At 33.0% G+C, this 12,490-nt stretch overlaps 1 protein-coding gene across 1 annotated transcript; it reads left to right on the forward strand.

The window, feature by feature from the left end:
• Positions 2,849–5,923, forward strand: LOC109235691 (protein SHOOT GRAVITROPISM 5-like). The gene is made up of 3 exons (XM_019401897.1): positions 2,849–3,421; positions 3,814–4,213; positions 5,086–5,923. The coding sequence occupies exons 1-3, from the start codon at positions 3,301–3,303 to the stop codon at positions 5,747–5,749; spliced, it is 1,185 nt and encodes a 394-aa protein (XP_019257442.1). The 5' UTR covers positions 2,849–3,300; the 3' UTR covers positions 5,750–5,923.

The following is a 12,490-nucleotide window of genomic DNA, read 5'->3' on the forward strand; positions in this document are numbered from 1 at the left end:
CTACTCAAGGCCTCAAATCATGCAACATATCATCATAACTACGAAGCGTCGATCAATATCCATTTCTTAAGTTCATACACTTCAAACTTCGAACCAAGCATCTGATTCAAGCCTAAACATGTTGGAATCAATCAAACTTTGCACACAAGTCCTAAATGACATAATCAACCTATACCAACTCCCGAAACAACAATCTGAACCAGATAGCCTCGAGTTCAACTCTCGGTCAAAACTATGAACTTTTCAAACCTATAAATTGCCAACTATCGCCAATTAGAGCCAAAACCTTCTAGAAATATTCAAATACAAATTCGGGCATACGTCCAAGTCCAAAATTATATTCCGGACCTATTAGAACCATCAAAAATCCGATTGGAGGTCAAATACACAAAAAATCAAACTTGGTCAACTCTTCCAATTTAAAGCTTTCAAATTGAGAATCATTCTTTCAAATTAATCCCGAACCACTCAAAAATCTAAAATGGCCATAAACGCAAGTCATATTATGCAAGAAGTTCTATACATGGCAAAGTCATCTAGCTCGTTTGAATAATTACCATACATAGGAGTAATGTGTTGTAGTTTGTTTTAGTTTGAATAGTTAGTAGTAGTGTGATTACTTTGAGAGCTGACTCATGAGTCCAAATGAGTCAAATTGTACATGTTTAGATACTTGATTGAATTAAATTTTATATTTAACCAAAAAAAAAAAAAAACTTAAACAACTGGCGATCTCGCTATAGTTGATTACAGTTGTTGAGTTATGAGATATTATAGTCGGTTGGTATTCAATGGAGGAGTCAGAGTTGTAGAATAAATATCTTCATTTGGATTATACTATCAAAGCACCTATGATCTGGTAGATTAACCATTCATGATTCTCCCCCTGATGGTAGATATGAGAGACGTATAGAAGAATGTTTAAATCTCTAAAATACCACATCACTTTAAAGCAAATATTTATCAAGTTCATGAGAGTAATATAAATACATCTTCTGAAGGTGAGAATACCCAAAGAAAGCACACTTCCAAGGCGCTCGAGTCCAACTTAGTGACATATGGTCAAATATCTCAAACATAGAATGTGCATAGGTTCTTCATAAAGTATATTTACGTCAACCAAGAAAAATAATCCATAAAGCAAATAAAAATTTTATACCCTCTTTTGGACACAACAGGGCGTCGTCCCCTAACATCCGAGTGAACTAACTATAAAGTAGACTCATCTCGTTTATTAGCCCTTGGACGTAACATACTGCAATGGGTTTTATGTTGATGGAGGATTTTGAAGAATCTAACAAATTCAATCTCATGTTGGTGATGTTAAGAAATTTTGATTAACAATAAAACAGGTAAGAACTTACCTTGGTTGATGGATGAAAACCCTGGGTTGTTTGCCCCTCCATATATAGTTCTCAAAAGGCCTCTTTTTTCTTAAAAAAATCTGATACTTCAGCCATGAAGGAGCGCGACTGGAGCTATGAACTCCTTCCACTTTTTCAACCTTTTAATTTTGATATTCTTAAGTTCCACATACTTACATTCACCTATACACTCTCAAATCATTATATAAATACTTTTATACACTTTCACGGTATAATATTATTGGAGTTGATAATTTAACAAGTACAACAAGGATTATAATATTCGTTAGGCCTCCAAATGGACTTATATTATTGGAGTTGATAATTTAACAAGTACAACAAGGATTATAATATTCGTTAGGCCTCCAAATGGACTTTATATACTATATTAATATTATCAAAAATTAAACCGAGATTATTGTTTTTCTTCATTATTTAGAGTGAATTGTTCATATGCAACTCCAAGTGACATGATCTCTTGAAATTAGGTAACTTCTTGACGATTAACTGCTCCTTTATTGGTTTTTTCATTTCGCTATAATCCAAACATATTAGAACATTCATGGTATTACTGCTCAATGAATGTCAGTTGTATTCGAGCTATTACTTTCCCTAACTAAATATGCTTTCTGGCGCTACAATTAAATCGAAATATTTAGCACGTCTAAAGCCATTGTGGAAAGAATGGGATATTGTCTTGAGTTGTTCCTCCACCATTTCAACATGTTAACATCATATGTGCGACATACCACATGAAATTGAAATTGATGCAATAGAGGTAATAAAACTACTAAAATAAAGATATCTTACATATGACATTCATTTGTAATTACTGGTTATTAAAACTCCAGGTGTAGAAGCTGGTGGTCAGGCATAATATTAGGCAAAAAAATGAAGTGGCTCATCTTTTGGCTAAGGAAGCTTCCTAGCAGTCCTACACAAATAAGTTAGCTTATTTGCAGTTTCACCTTCATTACTCGCGTCCAGACTATTGGCGGATAGAGAAGGAGCACATTTTTTTAACTTATTCGAATAGCATTTGTACTAAATTGGCAGAACACGGCAATCAAAATACCTTTAAAATAACTAGGGATGATAATATTAATATAAGTATTCCCGTTTTACTAAAAAAAAATTCTCAAATTGAAACTCCATAAAGGAGCAATTCCTTTTAAAGATGCAGGTATATAATTGATACTTTGTTTACAAAGCTGCTAATCGTGCGTTTTCCACCATCTTTCACAAAAAGCTGCAACAGAGCTTAATCATGTTTACTTTGAGGGGTCATTAAAAGAGGAAAACTTTGGTCAATGGAAATTCTTTTTTAAACCACTTTCAAGTTTCACCTTTCACTTTATAGAAAAGTAAAGGGATAAAGGCCACGTGAGGAAGACGTGAGATCACGTGTAACTCATCCTAGTTACTCAAAAGGGCCAAAGCCAAGCATATTTATTCATGCAAATTACATTGTCATGAATAATGACTCTTTGTTTTCTTATGTGAGGGATGTTCTTTTGATTCTCTGTCTGATTGTGGGCTCAAAGTTTCAAGTAAAGAAGCAAAAGTAATTGGTTCAACTTAAGGCTAAAACCCCACTTCACGTTCTCTCTTTCATCACTGTTTCAACCTTTTATATAGAAACTACTACAAGTCATATATAGTAGTAAAAGAAGAAAAGATGAAGAAGACTAGCTTCAACCTTACCTGCTCAAGGTGGAGAATCAATGAAAACCTTGCAAGAAAGTTGATAGAAAAAGCTTAAAAGCTAAAAAAAAGAAAGCTGATTTTTCTCAAAAAGAAAGTGCTTTCCACTTCTCTTATTACCCACTTTCCTAAAAAGCCCCACCCCAATCCCCCCCATTTGAGAAAGCTGTACAAGTAGGGTACCAGTGTCTCAGTATTCATCTTTTCCCTTTGATCTACAAGATTTTATACCATGTTGGACAATTCTTCTTCTTCACCTGTTGGTCCATCTTCCTCTTCTGAAGCTTTTAATAATTCTGCAGAAAATTCTGGGGTTTCTAATAGAAGGAAAAGACGACCTGCTGGTACTCCAGGTAAATAACCCTTCAACTTCTCTTCTTTTTCTTCTTTCTTTTTATTTCTCCCAAGCTAATATTTTCTATTGGAAAGAGTCTCTCTACCTCCATAAGGTGAGGGTAATTAGGTCTAGTGTAAACACTATCCTTTCCAACTCCCACTATGTGGGATTATACTGGATATGTTGTTGTTGCTGCTTGTTGTAAGCAAGTCTAGGGGTTTGGTCGAAAAATTATACCGTGCAAATGGGGTAAAAATGAGTTTTCTTGGTTATATATAAACTGTTAATCCCCTTAACATAAGAAAAAAACTCTTGTGTAGTGAAAAAGGGTAGGTGTGACATTGTATTTTTTTCAATCCCTTATATAAATTTCTGGCTCCACAACTGACACTATGTTAATTATCATAGATCCAGATGCAGAAGTGGTTTCACTTTCACCCAAGACTCTGTTGGAATCAGATAGGTATATATGTGAGATCTGTAACCAAGGTTTTCAAAGGGACCAAAACCTTCAGATGCACAGGAGAAGGCACAAGGTGCCATGGAAGTTAGTGAAGAGAGAGACACCACAAGTTAAGAAAAGGGTATTTGTGTGTCCCGAGCCAACTTGTTTGCACCATGATCCATGTCATGCCCTTGGAGATCTTGTTGGTATAAAGAAACATTTCAGGAGAAAACATAGTAATAATAAACAATGGGTTTGTGAGAAATGTTCTAAAGCTTATGCTGTTCAGTCTGATTACAAAGCACATCTCAAGACTTGTGGTACTAGAGGCCATTCTTGTGACTGTGGCCGCGTATTTTCCAGGTATAATACCAACATTCTGTTCTTTAATTTGTTTTTATTTATTGCATTTCTGAACATCTTGTGAGTTTCATGAAACTAGAGCGAAATTCTAGATATTCTTTAGGCTGGCATATTTCAGAGTTCCAAGATTCTTTTAACCTATGTTGAAGAATCCGAAATACACCCAATAATATTTTTGAAGAGTGTAAGCAACATAGTGCATTTTGTATTATGGACCTTGTGGCTTTCATGGAAATCTTTAACCATTTCTTTTACAAAGTCTTTAACTTCTCTTGAGTTTTGTCATAATCCATGTGGAGAAGAGGTAGACAAACATACATTCCTTAATTTACAATTTCCAAAAGCATATGACTATACCCTAATAATAACTAGCAGTCAATGGAAGTGATACACAGGCCAGGGGTTCACTATTTCCCATAAATACTTCAATTTTTTTAAAAAGAAAATAATATTCATTGTTAAGAAAACAGTGTGCATCTTTCTTAGTGCTACGTATTAATTGACTTTCACATTCTTATTCAATTTAATATTAGTATGACTAACAAAATCATCTCTTTAAATAGTCTTTTTTGTTCAAAATTTTGTCCCTTCTGCTTTGTTTTTGCTTTTCTTGGGTAACCCTACAAGAAGTAGCCTCTTTTGTTTTTTTCTTGGCCAATTACTACCCCTAGCTAGCTAGGCTAGCTTTGTGCAAAGATCAAGATACCAAATTATTGATGGTTTCTTCTGCCTCACAAGCTAATTAATCCTTGTCTTTTTTGGTCAAAAAGTTTGTTATACTATTACTCCTATTAATTAATATGCATCATAACAAAATACGAGAAAAACAAGTCTTGACACTAATATTAATCCTTGTCATTTTGACCTTGCAGAGTGGAGAGTTTTATTGAGCACCAAGATAATTGCACTGTAAGGAGAAGTAGTAGTACTAGGCCAGATTTGCCAGCTGGTTGTTCTTCAAGAACTGCATCAAGCACTAGCCCTTCAAGTGATACAAATTTCAGCAGCATTGCCCCTAATTTACCAAGATTGACAATAATGCCTTTGCCTAATAATTCTGATCAGCACAATGAATTCCCTAGTAGTAATAATAATGATCAGCAGCATAATTTGGAACTTCGCCTTTTACCATCTTCAATTGCATGTCCATCAAGAACTAATGATCATGAAAATCAAGCACCCCATTTGAAATTGTCAATTGGATCATCTACTAGAGTGGTGTCAAAAGATCATAAGGAACTGAATTTGGCTATGGCTGAAAAGGCTTATGCTGAGGAAGCAAGAAGACAAGCAAAGAGGCAAATTGAATTTGCTGAGTTGGAATTTGCTAATGCAAAGAGAATCAGACAACAAGCACAAGCTGAAATTGAAAGAGCTCAAAATTTGAAAGAAGAAGCTACAAAGAGAATAAGCTCTTCAATATTGGAAATCACTTGTCATGCTTGCAAGAATAAGTTTCAAGCAACTGATGAGTCTTCTCAAGCTATGAGTTACATGTCTTCTGCAACAACAGAAGCTGAAGGAGAGCATTATTAATGAGAAAAATAGCAGTGTGTTGGTTAGGACTTAGGTTTTTTAATTTGTTGGTATATCTGTGTTCACTGTCTTTCTCATGTGTACTAAAATGTAGACTTCTACTTATTTTCTTTTATTATAAAGAAGATTATCAGTATGTGTTTCTTTTGATCAATAAGACTCATGATTCAAACACTTTTTATGCAATAAGAGTATGATACAATATGAACAGTAGGGCGTGGCATATCTTATATAGTATAATTTACTCCTAACTTATATGGTAAATTTTACATTATGTTAGTATTTTAACAATGTTGTAGTAGGTAACAAAGGTTTATGTTTCATGTTGCTAAATCGGATGTTGTATTCTTTGTAGTATTAGTAGTGTACAGCCTTGGAATACAACTGGTTAAACAATGATGTAAAAGTTTTAAGGGTTTGTTTGGTCATGAAATTTTTTTTCACTTTTTTCGAAAACTTTCTATTTTTTTTTCGAAATCAGTATTTTGCCATAAAATTTCCAATTTTCACTTAAGATGAATTTTGAAATTTTTCGAAAATTTGAAAAACTCCAAAAAACTGTTTTTCAAAATTTTCACTCAAATAACTCACAAAAATTTAAAAACAACCCAAAATTATATTCATGTTCAAACGCAACTCTAATTTTCAAATATCATTTTCACTTGAAAAAAAAATTCAATTTTTTTCCAAATTTTACAATTCTTATATACAAACGCCCACTTAATTGCTCTTTTCTTTTTCTTTTTCTTGGTTGAAACTTTTTGAATGAAACGACGTACGGGAAATGGCTTTTAGCTTTTTAGGTTGGCAGTAGTGATAACCATATCTGCAACGGGATTTATACTTTTGGAAACATGACATTCATTTTGTATTTTTCCAGTTTCAACTAGAAACTTTGCCTTCACAAGTTTTGAAAGGTTAAAATAGCAAAACCAAGCGCTATTAAGTTGGTGATGGACACAAGAATAGGCTATGTTTTCAGTTGCTAGCCTTGTACAACTTTGCAAATAAAATCTATCGCAGCATCCTCTTCACGTAATTTTTCTAAATTTAGACAGAAAGCCAAAAAGCTAAGATATTAATGTTTCATAAGGTAAGCAGCTTTTCCTTCGAAGCACCTAGTTCTATACACTAACATTTTAAAAGATAATTACACAATTAAATCGTTTATAAGGTTCTTACCGGTAAATATATATATATATATATATATATATATAAAATAAAGAGTCAATTGATAACCATGTAAAAAATAACTTGCTATCACAGCGTAAAAGATCTTTAAGCGATCAGTATATATAACTTAAATATAAATCCACTTCTATAAAGCTTTTAATAAAAGTAAATACTAATTCATTTCCATTTTTCCCTCTTCTGTTATCCATTGTCCACCCTAGGAAAAGTAAACAATGTAAAAAAGAAAAAAGATGAACAACTATATTTTGTTAAGCTCTTTGATCCTGATCATAATTGAACTTGAAAAATAAAGTTGGATAACTTAGAGAGCCATACTTTCAGCTGATGGTCTAACTTTAGTTTTGTTGTTTAATCATGTGTTAGGCTCGTTTGGTTTGAACAAGAAAGACATGATAGATATTATCACATAACAGTATGCATGATGAACGGTAGGACCAATAGCCACCCCTGCCTTAACCAAACCTGTTAGATCTACATATGGGGGTCTGGGTATGGGCTGGTGACAATGTTTACCTAATTCCTTATCTATCATTGGATGGAGGTTCATGTCTTATACATACTCTAAATATTCTGAACTAATATTTTTTTTGTTTTCATATGATTGTAACCGGCTAGGGGCGGCTCAAGCTTATATGTATTGTAAAGCCAAATTTATATGTGATGCTTAAATTCTTTTAGAAGATTATAATAAATATTTTTATTTGAAATTTATTCTTTTAGCTTTTTAAGATTCAATTATTGAGAATTTTTATTAAAATTGATTTCTTCCTATAATTCTTTTTTAATTGATAATATAGCAAACCCATTTAATCTCTTGAAATTTTTTTTTTTATCTTAGCAATACTTTTATTAATTTAAATTTGAAAACATGTTTTCGTTGAGGCAACTTTAACAGGAACTGCTAACATTATTCTGTAATTAATACAAATATTTGAAAAAGAATCAAGAGTATAATGTATGCAGTATCTTCTACATTTTTCTTGTCAAATCAATTGTGATTCACACATTAGAAAAATTATTCATACTACCCATTTTTAAGTAAGTCAAAAAATTACTTTATTTACATATCTAAAAAGATTTCTTTCCTTTTATATGAAAAAGTCTATTTTTATAGAATTGCTAAATTTTACTTAATTTAATTACTATAATCCTATTATCTTTTTATAATGAGGCCCCCCAAATTTGGAGGCCTAAGGCTGTCACGATCCAAAATCCCTCCGAATGAGTCCTGATGGAACCTCATCTCCTAAACTAGGTAAGCCTAACACATACTGATATGATCACACATTCTACTAAAAAACTATTGAACATGAACCACAAAATTTCTAAATAAACCAATAGTCTCAACATGATATAATATTCCAAAATCAGTAGTACAAGTCATAATCCCTTTCTAAGAGTAATTATACAATATACATTATGCATACATCACTATTCCGGATTAATAGGAAATAATGAAAAAATAGAAAGTGGCTTTGGAGCCTGCGAACGTCTAGCAGGTGTACCTTGAAGTCTCTAGCCGCACAAGCATAAATCTCAAAACCAACTCGATCTGAAGTACCTGTTCTGCACAGAAATTTGCAGAAGTGTACCATGAGTACACCACAGTGGTACCCAGTAAGTATCAAGCATAACCTCGGTAGAGTAGTGACGAGGCCAGGTCAAGACACCTACCGAACATATAAATATGTGCAAGATATGACATAAAGCTAACAAGGAAGGAATATCAATGTAACACGAATAGCATGAAGAATTCAAATTACAAACGGTAGTAAAGATAAGGGGGACACGAACGACAACGAGAAATAACAAAGAGAATTAGACGGCAACATAGTGGGGTACGGGTGTAGTATAAATGTGCTCAAGTAGGAAAACGATGCTAACTCAACCAATCAAATCATTTCTAATATACATTATCAACAGTCCCACTTCTAGTAATCTCATATCATAAATCACAACTTCAATCCTTTAACACACACGGAACCTTGTGCCCACATTTTTCATATTCTCACTTTGCACGGCAAAATTCACGTGTTACCCGGTACATAATATTCGTGACTAATGCTAATTAGGATATTCAAGAGATTTTATTCATATATCGCAATGTAAAATTACAGTTTCTGAATCAAGTAGGAAATCAATGAAAAAAATGAGTTTATTCTAAAAATTATTTGGGTGAAGAAAATACAATTTTTAAATAAAATGCAGCATCAGATAAGCTTTTGAATTTAATATAGAATTTATTAAATTGAAACATGATAACAATTGCTTTTTAAATAAAGTAAAAATATCAAACAGGGTAAAAAAATTAAGTTGAGAAATCAATTAGGTATCGAATAAAACAATGAGTTTTAACTTAAATGTCACATAAGATAAGCATATTATTAATTTTTTTTATTTAAAATCACTATACTACTAGCAATTCAGCAGGATATGAGGTAATGACTCAGCGTAGTAAATTCATCTTGAAAATCAATTCACCAAAATAATAGTATTAGGAAAAGAATTCAGGAAATGACAGCAAGGCAATAAATCAATGACAACAACTCAATCCACCGAAGACAATGAAAGGCCAGAAATACAAATTCTTAGAGTCGTACGAAAGAACCGAAGCCAATACAATATCACAGAGAATACAAAGCACATAAACTGTTGTGGTGCGCAACTCGATCCCACTGTTCAATACGATTCACCCTTATTCCACCGTGTGAATATCAATAGTAACAAATAAATATATGTTGCGGTGCGCAACCCGATCCTACCATATAATCAGAGATAATATTTTAATTCACTCTTATTTCACCATATCAATTCACCTTTATTTCACCTGTTGCGTCATGCAACTTGATCACACCGTATCAATATCATAATAATAAATAAAATATGTTGCGGCTCGCAACCCGATCCCACCATATTATATCAATATCATAATTCACCCTTATTTCACCATAACAATTCACTCTTATTTCACATGTTCCGGCGTGCAACCCGATCTCCCACAAAAAAACGGGTAAATTGCGGAGGTTTATTTGCGGAGGGTATAAGTAACCTCCGCAATTTGCATAATTTTGCGGCAGAACATTAGCCCCCACAAAATTATACAATTTACGGAGGTCAAAAACATCCGCAACCCTAAAAATAATAGCGGGTATTTTATTTAACACTCCCTCCAATTTTTCCCCCTAGAAATTTCCGCCTCACACTCTTAATTGGCCAAATACGCCAAAAACTCCATTTTTCCCCCAAACAAAATACTCCTTTCCTTCTTCTTCTTAATCGAAGTTCCGTCACCGTGCTAATTAGTCGAAGTCCTCTGCTCAATAGTTTTATACCTCCATTAATCGAAGTTCTCTGCTTCTTTTTCGAAGTTCTCCGCTTCAATCAAAGGTCTGTTTCAATCGAAGTTCTCCGCTTCAATCGCCACCACTTTTACACCTCCCAGGTTTGATTTTTCTCTTTCTTTCCTTATTTTCCCTTATGGGTTTTCTGTTAATTTTGAATTTTTGTGTATATTTTGGTCGATCTGTGTGATTAAATAGTGTTTGATATTGAATTTTTGTGTGTATTAAATGATCGATCTGTATGATTTTTTGTGTGTTTTTTCCTTGATTACTAATTTATACGTGAAATATCAGTTGTATATGAAGGCATCCAATCTTTTGTAGATTAGGAGTACTATTTGAGCAGTATCTTCTTGGAAAAATTAAATGAATAGACGTTTGAGTTGCTTTTTATAGATTGAAAAGTTGAAGCTTTTTTTCCCCTCTTAACAGTAGATGCAGTTAAACAGAAATCCAATACTTTCTGCTGCCTTGTATACATACTGATCAGTGGAGTTGAGTCTCCACCAAATGTGTGGAGATCAATCTAGTCTCACATTGTTTTCTTTCATATAATAATGAGTTAAGAGTCTATAGCCAATATGTGTCAAAATCAAAAATACCCAAATTCTTATTCTCATGTCCTCACAGTTGGTTTTGCCAACTAAAATTGTTTAGAGTTTAGTTTCACCAATCTAAACCATTGGTTACAAAAGTGAGTTTACAAGAGTTTTAATAATGGAAAACAAACTAGTGTACTTAAAGCATAAATACTTACTAAAACATATATAGATTAATAAAATACGTAATCCCTATGCTGCAAGCATAGCCTGATAAAGAAATGCTCACCCATTTGTGCTTTTGGTAGTTCTCCATTACCCCATTACCACTGCCCGTCTTCTTTGACTCAATATGAATTATTCTCTTTTTTTTTTCTGTTGTGATGATCTTGTTTTACAATATAACTTTTTTGTTTATTCTATTTTCTTTATATCAGATGTTTCTATTTAGAAAAATAAGAGAGCAACGATATGAAATTTGAAAACGTATGAAAAAATGTGAGTTCTCATTTAGGAATATCTATTTTGTAGTCTAGGATGGTTCTAATTATACTGATTAATACTCTTTCTGAAATCAGGCTTTTTGTGTGCATACTTAAAGAAAAAGGTAAGAGTAGAATATATTTAACTGGAAATCGAAGAACTTAGGATAAGTTAGTGGAGACAATAGTAAGTGCATATTAGCTGATTTAGAAAAGTTAAATTTAAGAAAATCATCCAATGTAAAAGAATAACATTTACTACTGCGCCTCAATCCCAATTGGCTATGTATCCTTACTGTGAATGTTGCTCCATTTAAGATCACCTCAATCCAAATAAAAAAAAAGTTTCTTTGATTTTGAGAAATCACTTTATGAAATTTGTTTTTCGCTTTTAAAGAATTGCTAATAGTTAATATTCTGTATTCTAATAATAAAGAACTGATATTTTCTCTTTATATTCTGAAAGGTTCATCAGCTGGACTTGAAAGTTAATACTTTTCTATGGATAAATCTTGGACTAGAAACCCAAGGAACTCCAGGGAATATTTAATTGGTTTAAATCAGTTTTTAGATTTTGCATTTGCTAATGCTGTTGTTGGAGATAGAATAAAGTGTCCTTGTCCTAAATGTGGATTCGCAAAGTGGCAGACTAGAGAGGTAGCACTCGAACATTTGATTTGCAAACCATTCCCTCAAAATTATGTCACTTGGACTATTCACGGAGAAAGAAATATACTGCCTAATTCTATAAATAATGTGGTTATACAAGATACATTACCTCCTGAAAATCCAGTTGAATTATTGATTAATGAAGCATTTGGGGGCCTAAGGCACGATGGGGTTGATGTAGGTCCGTCACAAGTAGCGGGTGGTGAAGAAAGGTTAAATGATGAGCCTGCTTCAAATGATAAAGACTTTTTTGAGTTGCTTAGAGATGGAAGTCAAGAATTGTTTGAAGGGTCCAAGTACTCAAAACTAGAATTTTTATTAAAATTGTATCACATAAAATATTTGTCTGGGCTAAGTGACAAGGGAATGACCATGATACTAGATTTGTTGAGGGATGCATTTACATTTGCACGGATCCCTCATTCTTTTTATGAGGCCAAGAAAACTATCAGCAAGCTTTGTCTTGATTATATCAAGATAGATGCTTGTCCAAATGATTGTATGTTATTTTGGGGG

Source organism: Nicotiana attenuata, chromosome 12, assembly GCF_001879085.1.
Source record: "Nicotiana attenuata strain UT chromosome 12, NIATTr2, whole genome shotgun sequence".
NCBI lineage: Eukaryota > Viridiplantae > Streptophyta > Magnoliopsida > Solanales > Solanaceae > Nicotiana > Nicotiana attenuata.

Bases quoted from the DNA above. Each gene is read 5' to 3' on its own strand.
- LOC109235691 (XM_019401897.1), top strand. From the start codon at position 3,301: ATGTTGGACAATTCTTCTTCTTCACCTGTTGGTCCATCTTCCTCTTCT. The intron at 3,422-3,813 runs GTAAATAACCCT...TAATTATCATAG, and splicing joins ACGACCTGCTGGTACTCCAG to ATCCAGATGCAGAAGTGGTT. The intron at 4,214-5,085 runs GTATAATACCAA...TTGACCTTGCAG, and splicing joins TGTGGCCGCGTATTTTCCAG to AGTGGAGAGTTTTATTGAGC.